The 20,326-nt window shown below is 38.9% G+C and overlaps 3 protein-coding genes and 1 long non-coding RNA gene across 5 annotated transcripts; 2 read left to right on the forward strand and 2 right to left on the reverse strand.

The window, feature by feature from the left end:
* Nucleotides 1–243: 243 nt before the first annotated feature.
* Nucleotides 244–4,197, reverse strand: LOC114446160 (claudin-15-like). 2 transcript variants are annotated; one of them, XM_028421620.1, is made up of 5 exons: nt 3,841–4,197; nt 1,663–1,827; nt 1,080–1,161; nt 883–993; nt 244–814 (listed from the first exon to the last, which is right to left on the reverse strand). In XM_028421620.1, exons 1-5 carry the CDS (start codon nt 4,055–4,057, stop codon nt 715–717), a joined length of 675 nt encoding a protein of 224 aa, XP_028277421.1. In that variant the 5' UTR covers nt 4,058–4,197; the 3' UTR covers nt 244–714. The 2 variants fall into 2 exon arrangements, with proteins under 2 accessions (XP_028277421.1, XP_028277422.1); XM_028421621.1 differs by lacking the exon at nt 3,841–4,197 and adding an exon at nt 2,591–2,879.
* Nucleotides 2,350–8,353, forward strand: LOC114446162 (uncharacterized). The gene is made up of 3 exons (XR_003671733.1): nt 2,350–2,456; nt 7,850–7,956; nt 8,249–8,353. It is a non-coding gene; the product is annotated as an uncharacterized LOC114446162 (long non-coding RNA).
* On the reverse strand, nt 6,938–9,620 carry grk1b (G protein-coupled receptor kinase 1 b). Its single transcript, XM_028421619.1, has 7 exons — nt 8,922–9,620; nt 8,588–8,715; nt 8,215–8,372; nt 7,864–7,947; nt 7,644–7,768; nt 7,357–7,558; nt 6,938–7,221 (listed from the first exon to the last, which is right to left on the reverse strand). The coding sequence occupies exons 1-7, from the start codon at nt 9,618–9,620 to the stop codon at nt 6,938–6,940; spliced, it is 1,680 nt and encodes a 559-aa protein (XP_028277420.1).
* A 5,227-nt stretch (nt 9,621–14,847) lies between these two features.
* Nucleotides 14,848–19,790, forward strand: slc25a35 (solute carrier family 25 member 35). Its single transcript, XM_028422507.1, has 5 exons — nt 14,848–15,315; nt 15,416–15,481; nt 15,556–15,708; nt 16,931–17,065; nt 17,396–19,790. The coding sequence occupies exons 1-5, from the start codon at nt 14,944–14,946 to the stop codon at nt 17,564–17,566; spliced, it is 897 nt and encodes a 298-aa protein (XP_028278308.1). The 5' UTR covers nt 14,848–14,943; the 3' UTR covers nt 17,567–19,790.
* Nucleotides 19,791–20,326: the final 536 nt, after the last annotated feature.

Below are 20,326 nucleotides of genomic sequence, written 5' to 3' on the forward strand. Positions count from 1 at the left end.
TCCAAAGGTAGATTCAAATAGCAGTTGGCTGTTCGTTGCTTGTACTGTGTTTCATAATGTACAGCATGAAATATTTGCTCCGACTAACTGTGAGTCCACTTAGGACTTATTATGGCGTCATATATTTATCTTTCCCTCAAGGCTACAGTTTTTTGCTATGATCATTTTCTCCTTTATGAATGGGTGAAATGGTGAAATGAGGGGGGGACTATGCAAACAGTATACAATGCAAAGAGCACGTTCTGTAACTCAATCCTCCTTTATTTGAACAGTGAGTCATGTTGCTCAACAGCTCTGTTCATCACTCATGGAGACAACATTCTCATGGTTTAGTGCACTCAGTCACTGAAAATGATATTTAGCCATGTATGATACATGAAAACATGTATGTATGAAAAAACAGATCAAAATACACAAAACCTGCAGAAGGTGAGGGATATTTATAACCTGTTACCCAAGAATTTGATGCATTTGATTTTTTTTATTGAACGCCTCTAATAGGTTTATTGGGATAGAAATATTGTGACTTCCTTCATATCCAAGGCACATTAAATATGAACAGTAAACACACTAAAGCCAATAAAAAAAATCAAATAAAAATCAGTGTCTATCTTACAGCACGCTTATGATATTGAACCCTTCATTTTCTCTTAAAACAAACAAAAACAAAACACAGACTAAATCCAGTGAATAGACCCAGCCGACAGTGACCTCTCAGACATAAGCGTTTCTTCCGTAGTGACTTGGCACAGACTGAGACGTCACCGCAGTTGACAGCCCATGACCTCTGGAGGGTGGTTGGTATGGATATGATCTAAAACAGAAATTTACAACATCACACAACAGTACAACTAATCACACATCTGACCTACAGATACTCACATTTTCTCATTGGGTGTCTGGAAACTGCAAGCACACAGCAGACACGAACCTCCGCAAATTGCAAGTATAGCTGAACACCAGCCAATATACAGCCCTTCTCCGATCTCATACCTGTCACACGATGATGAATTTTGTTATGATTTGTTTTAAGTCATAGTGCATAATCTCCCTCCTTTATTGTTATTATGTTGACTTACTTTATCCCTGGATAAAACTGGTCAAAGAACTGCTGAGTGATGTTGGCTGCGTACCAAGACACAGCGATCATGGTGCAAATCCCTGCAAAACACAAAAAGTCATTTTAAATTTACAAAAATGCACATGTATAGAAGAAAAAATTATATATGTACAACTAAACAATGATTAGTATAGAGTGATTATATGATTTTGTGCTAGTGGTGCTATGTATATCAGTTATTTTATACAGTACTGTTAAGTAAATCCTAAAGTAAATATGTTTGTATGTTGCATCACACTGCCCTCTTTGTATTTGGTCTGAAGGGCTCTCACTCTTCTTTGTCCTGTGATTACATCAAGCCTTTGTGAATAAGCAGGCTTGTTAGTGTAGGGATAACCTTTTGAAGTAGTGGATCATTTTCTCATAGCTTGTCTTCTGTACACAGAGAGTGGAGCACCACATGTTTACTTAACCAGCTGTTCGATCAAAAAGATTACCTGTGCAAGTTAGTAACTTTCCTTAACTTATGACAAGTTGTTCTGTTTTGAGTTCTTTTCGTTAGGTATTTTTAATTGCAGAATGAAATAAGGTTATTTTTTTACCTTGTAGTAAAAATAACACTCCTCCAATTCCAGCAATCCTCCCCTTCAGCACGTAGTTTTCTCCACCAATTTTTGAGCATTGCATTCCTACGAGGGTCGCCACGAGCCCAAACGTCCCAAACAAAATGGCAGCAATCATCAGTGCTCGTGAGGCCTGGATGTACCCTGTGTGCAAAAAAAAGCATTTAAACATTTTAACACCATGTAAATTTGCACACAATATGTTGCTCTCTGGCAGGTTTTAATTTGATTTCACTGTAATTGTCATTCAAGCTATCAGCTCCTTAAATGCTCAGTAGTTCTGGGTCTATGATCACAGGCATTGACCTCTATCAATGGGACTATAACCTGGATTGTGAACAACATGTTTTTTTGTTTATAAAATACATTGACCTATGACTGTGGTTGGGTGTTCCACTTTGTTAATGGTTTAGTACCGAATAAACCATGGGATACAGAGGATGTGTGATAGTTAACAGCCAGAAAGACTAACCAAACTGTCATTAAAGCGGTTGTTTTTTTATGAGTAAAGAGCAAGGCATTTGTACTATTCTAAGAAATCAGTTTTTATTATTTGATCTACTTTTATCTAGTGTCTTGTCTTGGCTCACTTGGCTGTGCTTCCTTTATCCTCCTCCATCTTATCAACCTGTATCCTATATTGCCCCCATTTACTGCAGATTGTTGCCAGGACAGTAGAATCCTCATTGCTGATCGGATCTTAAACAAGTAAACCTTGAAGAAATACCGACAAAGAAGAAAAGCTGTTCTTCCGCTGCTGTGCATCTTTCAAGGTAAGAATGTCTTAGTATTTTTTTATTATTCATTTTTGAAGTGCTCCTTCTACAAAAAGACATTTCACCCACGCACCACACAGCCCTGACTAGTAATTAATACTAATGAAACCATTTATTTGCTGGCCACATACCACTAAGTGCGAGCATAGATGGGTATTCATGGCAGTTGTGAACTCCTGTAGCGTCAGCTGTGCAGGACATCCATAGGTTTTCATAGACGGTTGATGTGGTGATAACGTTACCATCCACCGCAGAGACGCTCCAGTATCGATTTGGAAGAGCAATACCAGCCATCAGCCAGCCCACAAAGCCGAGAAAAAAAGCAAAGGCTTCTACTACTGCGTTCATATTCTGTTCTAACTAGTTTCTTCAATCCAGCCTATATAGAACTATCCAGAGAGGGGAACACAAGGCTGTCTTCCTGCACAAATGTGTGGATTTGTTCGTCTCACAGCCTCAGTGTGCCCGAGATACTGTACTTCACAACACTATAAATCAATGATTAATTCTACTAGCCCACTCATGATTTTCTTATTATTCTCAGTTCTATTGAATCCTTTCAAAGGCTCCAAATGTTTACCAAGCGTGAAGGACAACACAGAGGTGAGGTCCAGCCCTCAAACTCGCTCACCAAAGTTTATAGACTTTCAGCTGTGTCACCTTTTGCTATTTGCTTTGAAAGTTCGTCGTCGGAGGGGTGAGAGTGACCCACTGATGATCAAGTTCACGAACCGACAGATTAGTCTATATGCTTGTTTGACAACCACCCCAAAGAAAACAAACAAAACAAATCAGTCTTGAGGTTTAGACTTAAGGTTTGAAAAACATAAGAACTGTAAACCAGTTTGGATGAGTTACTTATTGTGACCCTCATTGGGTCTGTAGTGTATTAGATTATATTTTAGGACCATGTTGCCTTAAAAAACAAAAAAAAGTCTCTACTTCACTAGAACATCAGTAGAGAACAGTAGGATCCATTTACAGTATGTAAACAAAAAGCATCATAAGTGAATTAGAACCATAAATGTCCATCCCACAGCTCCTTAAATGCACACAGTGTCATTAAAGATACAGTAGAAACAGGAGCGCCTATAAAAATTTATAGCCTAATACAATAATGTGTTTATGGCTTTGGCTCATTTTTTTTAAGAACATTTAAAAACATTGATTTCCAGTATAATCTGTTCCTTCAAATATATCTATATGATGCACATAGTGAAAATGAAGCTACAACAGATTAAAATATTGAGCACATAAATGATAATGTGAAAAACAGAAACCCTGATGATGATGATGATGATTAACATTTGGATTTTACAGCAAATAACAATTTAGTAACATTTTTAGTTCCTCAATTCAATTAAAAAATGCTTTTACTTACCTGGGAGAGCAAGGAGGGATGGAAAGTCACGGCAGTTATAGATCCCTGTAGAATCACTTGCACAGGACTTCCAGAGATTCTCATAGATGTTGGAGGTTATAATTGCACTCCCATCATTGCTGGATTCTTTCCAACTCCAATCATGTATTGATACAAAATCCAATATGCAGGCAACAAAACCTAGAAAAAGTGCTACAACCTCAGTGATGTCTCTCATCTTGAATTTACTATTAATAATTGTCAAAAGTAATAGATGAAGCCTTGTTAGGAGCCCTCTTCGCAACTTCTGTGTCTGATATTCATTTTGGGAGTGTGAGAACTGACTCTGAATTTTTCTCTCATGCTCTCTTACCTGGACTAATTTGAATATTGATTTGTCGGCTGTAGCTACATTGTAAGTCTGCTACTCCCGCCCCAAAAATTGACGACGTGCCTGGCATGTTTCCATAGTGTAATTATACATTGAACTGTTTCACCCCTTTTGATGAGCAGGGTATAGGATAATCTATTAAACCCGATATCAGAGCTTTAAATCAAGGAACCCACAACATAAAAGGAGACAATCAATGATTAATGCTTTAAGTCTCTGAAGGAGCACTGTGGTCATAGTGTCACTACGATGAAATGAGATAATCTGAGATTTAAGGGTGTTGAGGATAATCTAGAAACATCTGATTAAGTGATGTTCTTATGGTCCTGTAGGTTTAGACTTCGTCTCTCTCATCACCAAGTCAGGAATTGTGATTTTAGGTTATTTCAGGCTCCATAAGTCAATAGCTCTGGGGAAATAATGAATAAAAGGCAGAGCAAACACTGAAAGCTGGTTAAAAAAAAAGTGGTTTGGATGATTAATGGAAGGCAGAAAGTGTTTCTTTTTCAGTGCCGGTTAAGCATTAACACACTTGCAGTGACACAAAAGATTTGTTGAAATTCTCACTCTTTGTAAATACTGTCTTTTTAATTCAACAGTGATGTCAAATGTTGTATTGACACAGTACAGTGCCTTCACCTGAAAGAAGCTGGGCAATAGCTAGGTTATACAAACATCATCGTCTAATTAATCGATTGATTAAAATATGAAACTATCAAAACAGTCAACATTTAGTTGTACCTATATATACGCTACAATTTTGATAGTCCTGTTTACGCAGTCCTCTTAAATGGAGACCTTTTGTTTAAGTCAAGCTCTTTTGTTTATGAGAAACTTCCAACGTTGTATCTTATCAAATAGGAATTCTCTTGTGCCGGCATGTAATCAGAGGCAAAGTTCAAAGTACTGTCATATACTTATAGTATTCAAGAAGTTCAGGCATCTTGTGTCTGTTAATGTTTTATTTGGTTGCCCTTCCCTCATGTAATATTTATTCAGTTCTGTCCAAGTTGACCTCTCTGCTTTGAGGAAAAAGTTCATTTAAAACAAACCTCTTGCTTTTTTGCTTCTGGCCAATATCTGTGTTTTATAATCAATGCATCAACTAATGAATAGTTAGTAATTATTAACCATACATACAATCTTATAGGGAAGTCAGGACTGTGAGGATTCTTTTCCTTGTCGATGGATCATTTATAGTGTTCCATAACTCAACAAACCTTTGTGCAATGCTTCACTAAGCTACATTTAGAGCATGATTCATGTGATGTACATTCAGTCACAGCTGTTTAAGTAATGGGATATTTGTATGAGCTATGAGACTACAGGGGGGGCTGTGGAGGTGGGACAGGTTGAGAGCCCATTTGTCTTGCTGTGACTTCACATGCAGACACTTATATATAGAGAGAGCTATTGTTTGGTTCACACAGATCCACCCACTAAGGTCCTCCACCACATATAAACCTGTTTCCTTACCAAACAGTTAGAAGTGATAAGCTAAGCTGGATGGCTGAGAATCTTCATCAAGATGCTTTTGGATGATTAATGATTTTTCCTATTTTTTCAGTCTTTTTAATTGTTCTCTTGTGTAATTCTCAATTAAGAGAGTTACATTCAGGCATTCCTGTCCTCACACCTGAGTGACATATTACACGTTGGATGACACGTGATAGGCCAAACCCATTATTGCATTATTAGTAATTATCAATAGTGATCGTTTATCAATCAAGGAACTGCTGAACATTTACTCTCATATTAATGTGAATTTCCCATGCACATTGTTAGTTATTGAGGTTGTGGTTGAAACACAAAGACAACAATAGGAGCAGATATTGAATTAAAAATTTTATTTTTGAAAAAGCTGAACTATATTTACCATCTATTACAGTATGTTCTCATTATCAGTCAGTTAATAATTGATATTAAGAGTTACACAGAGTTATCGAGATCAGTATCTGTTTTCCGAGAGACAGCTGGGAACATGAAACATGTGAATCTCAAAACACACAACACAGACAGCACACGTCTGTCTTTTAAAAGCTTTTAAAAAGTCTCAGACATATTGTGATATACTAGAAACCCAATACAATATTTGTGTGAGCTATTTGTTTTCCCAGTTGCTGACCTTTGAAATTTAATGTTTCTATTAATTTTAATATGTATTTTTTATTGTTTTGTTACCAACTTTATAGAAACACAAATACAGACATTACAGCTAAATCTTCTGCTATAATAATTTTATTTAATAATTTTACTTAAATATTCAAGGAAGAAACATTAATAAATAATAAATGAAGAAACAAGTACATATTTGTATTACATGTCCAATATCGAATTTTTTGGTCCAAATAATTTACATTATACAAACATTGCATGTCATTTCTATACAAAATTATTTTTAAATAATCTCTGTAAATACTCAACAAAAATCTACATATATGCATTTATTAATATAACCATATTTACATCTTCTTTACACAATATTTTAACAATGTATTCTTTTATCCTGCTGCCATTTTTACACTGACCCTAATAAATGTTACAAATATTGAAATATAGCTACACCGTTTAAACATATATATATATATATCAATTTGTAACTACACAAAAAATCTTAGTTCATTACAGATTTTCATCAAATTTACAGATAACACAGATTAGAAGTGGCACCAAATGAGAACATACCAAATCTAAACATGTTCCCCTCCTGCCATTCCATTTTCAAACTCACAGTATCGCACATCCTCCACCTTTGGCTTCCACATAGTTTGGGTTGAGGTCATTGGGCAGCTTGCCGTTTTCTCCCCAGATGTTCAGCTCTCCGAACACCCCTGTCTCAATCATCTCCTCCTGCCAGGGGATGGGGACTTTGCCAGATGCAAAGTCATTGTAGAATTCAGTGTCCTTGTTGTCCAGGACTAAACCTTTGATTGTGCTAAAGGCGCCCACGTCATCAAGATCTTTGGCGTAGACCATTTTAGGGTCAGGGACAAATGGTGGAGGCAGCATACCTTTAGTTAAAACACATTGCAGAAAACGGTTATTTTTTTGGTCTAATTCATTTCTGGTTTTAGGATTTTTAGCAGCATTCTTGCCTCTAGCTAACAGATAGAGAATGTGTGTTTGTGGAGGATTTTATTCATCACCTGCTTCCAGGCGGCCCCAGTTGATCTCTTTGAAGAAAGGCTGATTCTTGAGCTCTGTGCAGTCGTTGTTTTTAAACCCCAGTCGTTTGTCTGGGTCCTTCGCCATCAGGCCTTCACAAATGTCCTTGCACTCTTTGCTGAACGCTGGTGTGTATGAAGCTGGATCATTTATGATTCTGCGAGCTACCTCCTCATTCTCAACCTGAGAAAAGACAGTTTGTATGTTACTATTGTCAGTGTAGAAAGGGCACTGAGTGGCAGCTGAAGTGAAAATATATGTCCAGTACCTTCTCTCCTCGTACTCTAAAGGGCCCTTTAGCAGCAATCATCTCATACAGGGTGACTCCCAGAGTGAAGTAGTCCACAGAGTAGTCGTACTCCTTCTTCTGGAGCAGCTCTGGAGCCATGAAACCTGTGAACATATGTTATACAAGAATAACCTACATTTCCCTCCGCTGAGACAGTTTAAATTGTGTTTAACTTTGATTTAAAGATTTGTTTACTCACCTGGAGTTCCAGCATATCCAGAAGTTTTGTCTTTTCCTGGTGGAAGCTCAACAGCCAGACCCAAATCTGACAGGCGGACATGTCCTGAAGAAGGTATGGTAAATACAGTTATAGGAACTACTTAGTAGATTCATCAGATTTGTTCCATTATAGTAAATCTTTGACCTCTTTTTGCTGTGTCACAGTCAAGAATGTACAGTGTGTCCATATTTACTAACATGTAGATTTAATTGAATATTGACAACTTTGAACTAAACAAATTTTGACCCAACAGCCCACTGAAAAATTAATCAGCTATTCTTCATGGTTGGATGTGTTATGATGAAGGCAGTGACATTTAGGCACATTAACCTGCATCATCCAGCAAAACATTCTCTGGCTTCAGGTCTCTGTAGACGATCCTGTGCTGATGCAGGTGCTCCAGCCCACAGATGATCTGGGCTACGTAGAAACGTGTTCTCTTCTCATCAAACCCGGGATTTTTTTCATCCACATTGTACATGTGAAACCTAAGAAGGTAAACAAAGAAGTTTTACTATTTTATTGTGTTCCCCTAAAGGAGATAAGTACATCAAGACTACTTGTTATCTTACTTATAGCATGATGTATCTCAGGTCTGTAGATTAGGTTTATCTATAGCAGGCTGATTATAAGAGATGAAAAGACACTACTGGCACATTGTAAACCACACACATCTAGCATGCCATTCTGCTGCATAATGCACCTGAGGTCTCCACCATTCATGATGGTCATAACCAGGCAGAGGTCATTCTTGGTCTGGAAGGCGTAAGCCAGCGACACAATGAAGCGACTGTGAACCTTTGCGAGGATGCGCTTCTCCACAATCGCTCCCTAAACCCAGAGGCAACACAACACACAACAAAACCAGGGATGTACAATGTCAGTAAATGTTCACCATCCACTCACACATATGGAAGCAGTGTGTCACTTTATTTCCTGTTGAGTGTTACTTTGAGGTTTCCAGTAGAACGATCTTACTTGTGTTCTACCTGTTGACACTGAGGGTGTGATATTAAGTGACAATATCTATACTTTACCTGGTAACCTTTGCGTTTCTTCAGCCTCTTTTTGTCCAACTTCTTGTTGGCATACATTTTTCCTGTCGCCTTTGACTGACAAGCAAACACCTCCCCGAAGCCTCCTTTACCCAGGACCCTGAAGTCCATGAACCAATCCTCATCAATAGGCTGGCTCTCCAACCACTTGAACTGAACATAGCGCAGGAAGTACATGCTGTCCTTGAAGGCAGCTAATGCAGTCTTCTCCAGGTGTTTCAACAGCTGCTGCTCGCTCTCTTTAAACAGGTCACCACGGACATTCTTGAAGTCTTCTTTAACTCGAGAGACGGCCTTCTCCTCAAGGAAACTGCAAAAATTCTTTGAAGCTGACTCGTAGTATTTATTGACTATTTTTTGGGCCTTCTGCACTCTGTCCTTCTCTTGACATATGACGTAATCTTCAATGTCTTTCCACAGCTCTCCAGCATTTTTGTGTGTTGCGTCGCTCCCCAGGAACTGTTGGAACAGGCGCTTGCCGATGGGCTGTTTGACACACATGCTGTCAAAGGCCGAATCTACAGTGGTCTTCATGTTCTCACATTGTCTAATGTGTGGAAGATTCAGCTTGGCGCGCATCTTTTTGTCACGCATGGCAGCTGCTGCAGATCCATCCACGCTGCCACGGGCTGACACATAGGCAGAGTTCGCCACAACCGTCTCCAAGCCTCCGATGTCCATGGCTGCACCTTTGTCTGGCACACACATTAGCAAGAATGTCGATAAATTCAATTTAATTGCAACACAGGTACAATGTTATAATCTGATCCAACTAATGCATGTTTACTAAGAGCTTGTGAGACATCAATTGTTTCAACAGATTGTCAATAAAGTATGACACACACTCATAAATGGCAACAAAAACGTATTTAGAGGATGTTTAGATTATCCAACTTCAAGCAACATCATTGTGAAATATGTCATCATGTGATAAACCTTAAGATAATTGATTTTCTACATCCTCAAGGTCAAGCGCATTTGTTTGCTTAAAGACGGCTGTTCACAGATAACATAGATAATCTTTCTCACACATATACAATCTGCCTACAATTTCCTCTTTCACACACACACCCACCTGACTTACAATTACTTTTTACGCACTTCTGTCTTTCTCTGTCCTTTACCCTGCCTCACTAGAATTATGAACAATAAATTTTCGCTAATAACTACTGACGCCAGCAATGAAACATGATGGTGGTGAGTTTAAGAACTTGACCTCTCCATAGTCAGACGACTTAGCTAATATGTTTTCAAATGCACACAGCAGAATGGCCCAGAGTAACTGGTAAATGCTTAAAGGGATCATTAAAGCCAGTTAAGGAGTTAATGAGTCTGCAAATCATGGTGCATGGTTGGAATATTGTCTGTATGAAAGTTTTATGGAAGGATGTCTTGTGGGTTCAAGGGCTGAACTGTTTAGGAAGCAAAAGTGTTTAATACGAGCAGAAATGCTGCCAAATAACCTTGAGAGCCGTTCACACCAAATATGTTGTAGCTGAAACAGGAAATGTATTCAAAATCACTCCTAAAATTCAACAAAGGACATTTGTTACTACAAGAAATTAACATGTATTTCTCTTTGGCCGTTTTTTTGGCCAGTTCTTAAATAACATAGGTTTAAATAGTTTTGTGGTAATATAAATCTTTTATATTTGTTTTAGCCTTTGCTCCAATATGTTCCGCTGATGTTTTAGTTTCTATGTCTTGGTAAAGAGTGTAGTTACTAAGAGTGACCATTGCCAGGTAAAATAAAAACACACACACACACACACAATAGATCATGGTATTGTTATATGCTGCACCCTGCTGTTCAAGAGAAAGAAGTGAAAAAGTCTTTTTTTTTCAGATGCTGCAGAGAAGACATGCATGTACCGTACTTCCTCTTGGACTCATGCAAGTGATTGGGTTTGTGGCACTGCAGAAGATCATACGAAACTGTAAACTATATTAAAAAAAGTATTCTTCCCATGCTTCTGAAGCAGAGACCATCATTTAATGCAATTATATTTAAGCCTAAATCAACAAAAATGTTATCTGCAACAAAAGTGGATCAGGAAATGAAAAGTGGATCACAGACTGTAAGTCTCTCTGGGTGTTAATTTCATATGAATAAGCTCCTGACCTGGTACATGTAGTGCTGAAAGTGATACTTTTGGCTGCATAGGTACTTTCCTGACTAATCCAATAAATGACTGTTGACACCAGAGATTTAGTCCATGTAGATGAGTGACCTCCTTCTTAATTAACCTACGTCTTTTGGCACCTGTAAATGTATTTAAACTGCTCGAACACTGTTTCAGCAATAAAATGCTAGTTATCATGTTGTTTTTGAAGCCTCCTACAGTATTAGCAAAGAAAAGACTGTAACAAACAGAACAAAACTGTAATTTGTGCAGAATTCGTTTTCTATTCTATTGCTCTGTTTACAAATATCATATACTGTCTTATAATCAGCACTGATAAAGCAGTACTCACCTTTGTTGCTGTAGCAAGAAGTCAAATGTTGATGTTTAAAAAAATGAATTAATTCCAACTGGATGGCATCAAAAAAAGATTTTCTTCCCAGTGAGCTTCTGCTTTTCATCCATCAATCAGAGCTGATACAAAGCATCTCTTCCCTGCTTGAACGCGCTCGCCCTCACCTCCTTACCCCACAGCCTGATGGAACCTGGTGGAAAGGTTGTGGCTTCAGGTTAAGGTTTAGTCTGCACCTGAAACCCTACTTGGTGGTTCATTAGCTGGTTAGGATTACATCCTGACATTATAGGAGGGAGTCACTTAGCCAAGCTATAAGTGTACCTCAGCAGCAGCAGTGATTACCAATGAGAGGTTTGCTCTATAGGCATCATTCATTCCTTTAGACTTAGAGATTATTATTAGTTTTGAGGAATGCACATAGTTTTAGTTACTGATACAGTTTTTGTCCTGTGCCCTTGTCTATATTGTCTATTACTTTGGTAATAGAATCACACGTGGAGGGTTGGGTCACATAGCATACTACAACCTTTAAATCATTTTGCCATACAGTCTGTTAATGTGAGAGACTGCTGTAGAAGCAGGCTGCAGATAGAAAGTGGATTATCTGCTCTAGTCATAGGTAAGAGCACGATTATGTTATAGTCTTTGAACTGCATGAGTTTTGCTCTATGAGCAAATGTTTGTGTGAGCAGAGGAGATAAAAACGACACGGGCAGATTTCAGCTTAGAGGGTTTAGTGGATGGCTGAGGAAGTGGAGAAGAGGGATTTAGATCATGAAGCTGAAGAGGACAGAAATCACCACAGAAACTACAGAACAAACTCACGGTTGCTTGCGTCAATGTCACTGCAGAAAATAAGCCATTTATAGTTAGGAAGGGAACGTTGGGGTCATTTTACATAGTCATTTATTGCATTGGCTCTAATTTGCATAAAACATGAATCAACTAAATAAGACCATAATCCACTGCACTGCACTGCTTTCTTCAGTTTGATCAGTAAGCATGTACAACATGAAAACAGTTAGCATACATTGCAAAACGTTTACACAGCCTTCTATCAATTTCCACATGATCTGTGTGATAAATAATTATCACTAAATCGTAACACCTATCATTATCACTAAACACATACAAAGTTATCGTTCTCAAATAGTGGTTTAAATGTTTTATTCTTTTAGGTATTTGCATTTTTTGATATAAATAGTTGTAGTTTGAGCAACCTTAATGTTTTGCATCTAATCTGGTTGCTATGGTTACCCTATGCTATGCTATGGTTTTGTATAAAGAAAGTGAAAAGTAGATTAAATAAAAGTAAGACAGGTGAAACCCAATCATAAAATGTAGTCCTATCTAAGGCTTTTTGATCCCATTTGCTGCCTGTGCAACAGCCTGGGGATGTTCAAAAGACCCTGAGCACAAATCCTATTTAAAAGGGGGGTAGAGGTGAAACAGATTTTACTTTCAAGCCTAATCCAGCTCAGTGACGAAGAACAAACCCACCCACCCAGACAAAAAACGTCTGCAGCTCAAAGATGGTGATACCTGCATAAATCTGATCACTTTACCTCCCTGTTTCATCAAAGGTGAGCCTGCTGTATCAAAACATTGTCAGGGTTCATGCTTGTTCTTCTGTACTGCTGTAAGTTTTATTCTTCATAGTTCATTTTAAGCCAAGTGTTTTAATCTTTTCCTGTTCAATTAGATGTGTGTGAAAATTACATTTGCACTCACAGTTGGAGCTGTTGGAGCCTGATCCGCAGGCAGCAGAGCTGTAAGCGCTCTTCATCTGATTAAAATGAGATGTGGTTAAAAACAGAAGTTGAAGTCAAAGTTGTCCGTTAGACAGTAATCTCTAATTGAGATGGACGGGCCTGTCCTGGTAACCTTTACCTCGACTGATTTTTGCCAATGACAGTTTTGCTACAAATTCCACTGAATGTGTGTTACATGTAAACCTAACTTCAGGTAAACATAAATAAATATACACACCTGGTCTTTTACCATGCATCATATTAAGATTTGTCTCTATACTGACCAGAGCAACAGGCTTCTCTGTTCTGACATTTGTCCTACATCAAGTGTAATTTAGAAGTAATTACATTACTGCTTTTGAAAAGGAAGTTGTACCAACATTTTTAATCACTTAAGTGCATACGTGTGAGAAACTTCAGCAGTAGGTGTTATTTGGATATTGCAGAATATTGTTAAAAAATCCAAATAGTTGTGCTTTGACTTTTTAGTCTCACAATATAACAGCTATAGACTTTGACACACATTTCTCTTTATTGGCAAAACCAGACATGCAGCCTATAGATTGACCTAAACAGTGAATAAATGAAGTCCATGTAAACTGAGAAGCTCCTGTCTGACTGAGCGTTCACACAGCCCACCGAGAATGCTGCTATCCAAACCCAAAGAACCGTTTTCATTGGCTGCCATGAAAAGCGTCTAACGTAAGCACGCACACTGTGGTACCGGTCTCCAATGTGAGACGTTCAGGGGACAGATGGATTTATTTTTTTTTATCAATAAATAAGCTGGAAAATGTTATATACAGTTTATATTTTTTACGTAAATGTTATTTTGCATGCCGTGGTTCTTTCATAGATTTTTTTAGCACCATTGCTATAAAATTATTAGTAGTACAATGGAATATGACACTACTAAAAGTGAATATAGCCTAAGTATGAAGATGATGTCTCTGAAGTCTGTTCTCAGTCACACAAACAGCCACAACGTTATATTTTTTTTTCTTTTTTTTTAATCATAACTGAGGCAAAATTTAGAATTTAAAAATTGCAAATATAAGCACCAATAGCCTTGTTGGTGGCAGCATTGTCACGTAAATGATTGCTCATTTAAAATTTATGGGGAGCAAAACTAAAAACTTAAAATCAGTGGCGTAGGAAGCATTAAAAATGTGGGGCCACCTGTGGGGTCCATGTAACAAAACAGTAAGGCTGAGGCATGAGTTGGACTTTGTGGGATGGCACTGACGTTACCTCCTCCAGCTACGACCAGCACTCGCTCGATGAAAGCCACTGGCTTTGTTAGGTCCGTTACTATAGTAACGGTGTTGTGGTAACCAGGAAAACGGATTTCATCTGTGAGGTTATTCTCTTATCAATCAAGTGGAACGGACTTTTTAACGAGCAATCGAAACAGCATTGGAGTTTCCTACTCAGTAAATGTGGGGGGGTCAAAACGGGTCCAGACACGTGGCACTCTGATATAATGGTAGCTACGTCTATGCTTAAAATATATTTTGAACCCTAAACGATATACTTTCTAGTTGTATGTCTTTGTCTCTCAGTTTGAACTTTACAGGTAGCCTATTTACCAATTGGTACCTCTGTGTTGCGGGTTTACGAGGTGTTCCTGAAGTACTCTCATGTCTGCGCGCCTGTGATGCATGAGCGTGTGTGGGAGGGGGAAACGCTGCTGAGCTGAAATACACTGACATGAAGGACAGGTCGGACTGCCTGTAGGCCTGAGCTCCACATCTGTCCACCGCCGGACGGTAGCGATGGATTTCCTGCTGAGCGGAGTGGCGGCCTGCGGGGCCTGCCTGTTCACCAACCCGCTGGAGGTCGTCAAAACGCGGATGCAACTGCAAGGAGAGCTAAAGAGCCGAGGCTCATATCAGGTCTACTATCGCAACGTATTCCACGCTTTTTACACAATCGGAAAAGTGGACGGACTGGCTGGCTTGCAGAAAGGACTGGTCCCCGGACTGTTTTATCAGTTTTTTATGAATGGAGTCCGGCTCGGGTCGTACGCCATCATTGAGTCCTCTGGTTACATCCACACTAATGGCAGGGTCAGCCCGGTCAAAACCACGGTAGCTGGGGCTTTAGCTGGAGTGTCGGGAGCAGTGATGGGAAGCCCCATATACTTGGTCAGTAGCTGCTTTCACTTTCAGGACGGTTACACAAGGCGAGAGAGTAAGACAAGCTGTCACTGTAGAGAATATTAAACCCATGTTGTCCTCCTGACAGGTGAAGACTCATCTTCAGAGTCAGGCTACCTCCTCTATTGCTGTGGGGCATCAGTATAAACACCAGGTATCAAAATAACATAAAGTCATGAATCAGAGTTTGATGCACGCTGTTTCCTCATCTGTTCCTCCTCCTGACAGGGGATGTTCCACGCTCTGGCAAACATCCATAGGCAGCATGGAATTCTGGGACTGTGGAGGGGTGCCAGCGCTGCTGTACCGAGGGTCAGTGTGGGGTCAGCCACTCAGCTCTCCACCTTCTCCACCTCCAAGGAGTTTGTCACTGAGCTACAGGTCAGTACACATCTCACTCACAGGGTGGTGGGAGTATACTGTGTAGGCTGACTGATGAAAGTGTGTATTCATCAGCTTTCCACCATGTGTGCATGTTTTCCACATGACCGTTCAGGCTGCTCATTGTATAACACAGATGGAGCAGCTGTGGTATGTGGTTGAGCAACAGAAAATGAATCAGCCAGACTTTATCAGGCAGGAGGTTCCTGGTCTTAAACAGAATATTTGTGGTCACAGTTTAGTATAATGAATTGATTCACTGATCATTAGACCTAAGGTCAGAGCTACAGAGAGGAGAAGAGTTGTAGTCTGTAGCTGTGTATAGGTTACAAAAGCAGTTGTGTGACTGACAACACACTCTGGAATAGAAATTTAACACCTTTCAATGGGCCCCTTGGCTGGAAACATGAAGCTTACACAACCAGTGCATTAGCTTTTAGAGTCGTCTCTAAAATGCTGACAACTGTGGATTAAAGGAGTGTCATACAGACACATTTCCTTTGATCAGCCCTTGAACTTTTGCCAAGAAAGTTTTCGCTGCCCTAATTTGCCAGAGCTCCGTTAGGTTCTTTTAAATAGTTGTGTGAGGGTGGAGGTCTGACTGCACCTACAGGTAACACTGGCAGCTCTGTAACTCCAGTGAAATGCACCTTTGAGCCAAACACAGTGTACGTCACAAGTCAAACCGCTTTAAACCAACAGTGTTTTAGCTGCTACTGTGCTACCTGTTTATTGTGTTATGGATGTACCATCTCATATATATTGTGTTGTAAAGCAGCAGTACAGTGTAGAAAATAGCTTCAACTAAAGCTGCTGCAGTAAGTGTGTATGTGCACCAATAATAGTACCATTCTTCTGTTTCACTGCATGTGCTGGCACAACATGTTAAAATTAGACGTGTACCTTGACGATGATTTACAGAGCTACCATCACTGCAGCCTCTCAGTTCTCACATAAAGTTTAAGAAAATGTCTGTTAACTCACTGTGTGTCACCAAATGAGGAAACAATGTTGTGTTCCAGTCCACTCATGGCATGATAGATGTGTTGGTAGAAGAACTGCATGCTTGTGGTTTCATTCCTGAGCACAGATACTGGCACATGAAATGAAAAACATGTGATCCTTGATCAGATTTTGATATAACAGTGATATAACAGCGAAGCAGAAATGTTTAGTTTGAAGTTGCTGCCTCTACATCACTGTTATTTCTCCTCTTCCTCAGGTGTTCCCAGTGAACAGCTGGATGGTGGCTCTGACTGCAGGAATGATCAGCAGCGTAGTGGTGGTACTGACCATGACGCCTTTTGATGTGGTGAGCACACGGCTCTACAACCAGCCTGTGGATGAGCTAGGAAAGGTGAGCAGAAAGTATATTGTATAATCTTATATGCAGGTGGCCGATATGTGATGCAGATTTTTTTCTGCACGTATGGCCATTTTATGTTTGCATTGCAGGGTGCTTAGCCTTTGTAAACATCATGTATTAAATTATGAAATAATAATTATTAATTAGAATAATTAATTAAGGACACAAAGAACACACAATTGACTACTATTCACTTGCTTGTGATTTCGAGAGTGATTGTAGTACCAATGCTTAATGTGAGATATAACCTCAAACATTTACCATTGCTGGGATATGAGACTGTCTGTTCAGTGGACTGACGGCCATCTTTGTGTCTTTCAGGGGCAGCTTTATAAAGGATTCACTGACTGCTTCTCAAAGACGCTGAAGAAAGAGGGTTTGATAGGACTCTACAAAGGCCTGGGAGCATCTTATTTCCGACTCGGCCCACACACCATTCTGTCTTTGTTCTTCTGGGATGAACTGCGCAAACTGTACCAGGAGTTCAGATAGCACCAGGGACAGAGAAACTGGAAAATGGGTAACTCATTATGTTTTTTTAGTGCAGAGGTTAAATACATCCTCATTTAATGAGTGTACGATCATAGGGTAAAAGAAAAGCCAGGAGATGCTCTGTGTTCTTAAATGGAAGGAGCAAAGGTTAACATTTTACACTCCAATTAAACATTCTACTCAGAATGTGTCAAAATCTATCGCATCCAACTCACACAAAAGCACATGGATTTGTCTTTGTAGACATATGCGCACAGTGCTTTATGTCCTCTGAGGGGAATACATTTAGCATCATAACTTTTATTGCTCTGAAACTCGAAAATATCATTATATCATTCCAAAACAATCATCAACTTTGTGGAGAAAGCATAAAAACATGGCCCGCAGTCTGAGCCGGCATCTGATACTACCTCATCAGGCACGTGAGCAGGAATAGTGACATTGATGACCTTGTGTTGGCAGGAAGTGATGCAGAGTTTGATATAGCACATGTTGTAAGTCTTTGTAAGAAGGTGCCCCCCCACCACACACACACACACACAAACCCAGAAGTACCACAGAGCCTTAAAATCTTACATACATACAAAACAGAAGGAAATAAGACCCCAACCTTATCTGTAATAGCTCCTATTACACAGAACCACGCGTTTCCTCTTTACTGTCAATAACAGAAGAGGAAAAAAATCCATACTTAAGACATCAGAACTATAAACGAAGCATATGATGTGTATACAGTGAGACTGCCAGAACAGGATGTGAAAGCAAATGGGTGTTTTCTTCAACAACACTGACAGCGTTGTGTTATATAAACAGCATTCATTACACATATAAATGTTTCTGTTCCTTTGTCACCAATGACCTGCAGCATAAGAAAGACCAGGACTCTCAGAAACATAAACCATAATGGATTATTACAAGCATTGAGCCTTATTACATTGATTTGGATCAAAAGTAGATCAATAAAGCACTTAAAAAGCACAATATGTGGAACGTCTCTTCAGCAGCTGGAATAAAATAGATGTTACTGACTCCCCGTGAATGTCACCTTGAGAGGCAGGAGGGTACTTGTGGACCAATGAAAAGGTTCCGGCAGCTACATTTTTTTTGTTTGTAGTTTTCAAAGGTGTGAGGACAGTAGATGGTGATATGATTGATTGTGAATCAATCATGTGTGTAAATTAAGTATAGTAAGTATAGAGCCAGTTACTCAACTTTACAGGTAAAATTATATAGCTGCTGGTTTTTTTTCTTTGTAGCACAAAGTCACTAATTTCTGTTAATTGTTTACTGAGAACAAAACAAAAACGGTGGATTTCTCAGCTGCACTTTGTGCTCCATCATCTGAATTTATTATATAGCTTAACTATTTCTTCTTGCCCCTGTGTTTACTTGACTGTAAGATTAAAGATTTATTTTTTTACAAAATGAAAAGTATTCATATTACATCATCATTTGACGAGGTTTTGGAAATTTGTATTTCCAAAAGTACTATGAAAAGCTCAATAATTAATGATTTGCCTTAATAATGTACCCCAAAAGACCAAACAGGCACATACAAATACTTTGTACAGTGATATTTCAACATATGAAAAGTTAATATAATATAAATGATACATGCCGCTCTCTAACCTGTGGGTCAGACTTGGTGCTTTCTTCATAAAGGTTTTATAAGACATCTTTCAACATGACAGCACAGTGTGTCATGAAACATTTAAGATATATGCTGTAGCAATAAGGATAATTTAAACAACTGGAGACTAATGTTACGTAGGTTTATTTTCATATGTATACTTGACGAGTCGCTGTACTGTATTTCTCACACACTGATTTTTAGAATTATTAAGTGGACCACACTATAGAAAAAGCAGTTTCTAAACAGTAAACTTGGTGCCAAAACGTGTGCCATTTAACAGTTAACAATGATATCTGATTCTTACCTATGCTTTCCACCATCTAGTCGTTATTTCAAAGCCAATGTTGTTACTTTAATTTGTGCTGTTTAAACTGAAAGTTGGTAACAATGAGCCAAAACTGAAGGGAGAGGTCATTTTGTTATGTTGATACTTTGGGAATTGCTCAACTCATTTGCACATGGTTCCATTGTGAAGTCTGATGAATGTTAAATGCTTAAGTCTGGTTATATTTCATGAATGTGTTACATGGGCTTTTAATATTTATGTACAGTGGACATAAAGAGGGAATAAATGATCTGACTTCTTGTTGACTGTTTGTGTTGTTCATGTTTCTAAGTTCTCAAGTATACTGAATACAGTAAAACCTTTACTACAGTTTCTATTGATTAATGATACATGGGGTGTGTGATTCATTTCCTCAGAATCTGATTCATCTTCCCACAGCTGCATTGAAAATGTATCAACTGATGAACTTCCCTATTGGCTGATGGAGAACAGAAACTGACATATTGACCTGACAGCATCCTGCATTACACAAGTGTCCATGAGATATTGCAGTATACTGGATGGTTTGAGTGGTGCAGTGGTTAGCACTGTTGCTTTTTGTTCCTTTCTGTGTGGAGTGTTTTAACATTCTAAAGATGTGCTTGTTTGATGACTCTTAATTGCCCTTAGGCGTGTGAATGGTTGTTGGTCTGTGTATGGTGACCTGTCCAGGGTGTACCCCGCCTCTCACCCATAGATAGCTGGGATAGGCTCCAGCACTGCCCCGTGCACTGCAGGACAAAGCGGGTTCAGATGATGGATTTTAAAAACATAACTGATAAATAATGCTAGCAAGATAACA

This window comes from Parambassis ranga, chromosome 14 (genome assembly GCF_900634625.1).
Source record: "Parambassis ranga chromosome 14, fParRan2.1, whole genome shotgun sequence".
In the NCBI taxonomy this organism is placed as follows: Eukaryota; Metazoa; Chordata; class Actinopteri; family Ambassidae; genus Parambassis; species Parambassis ranga.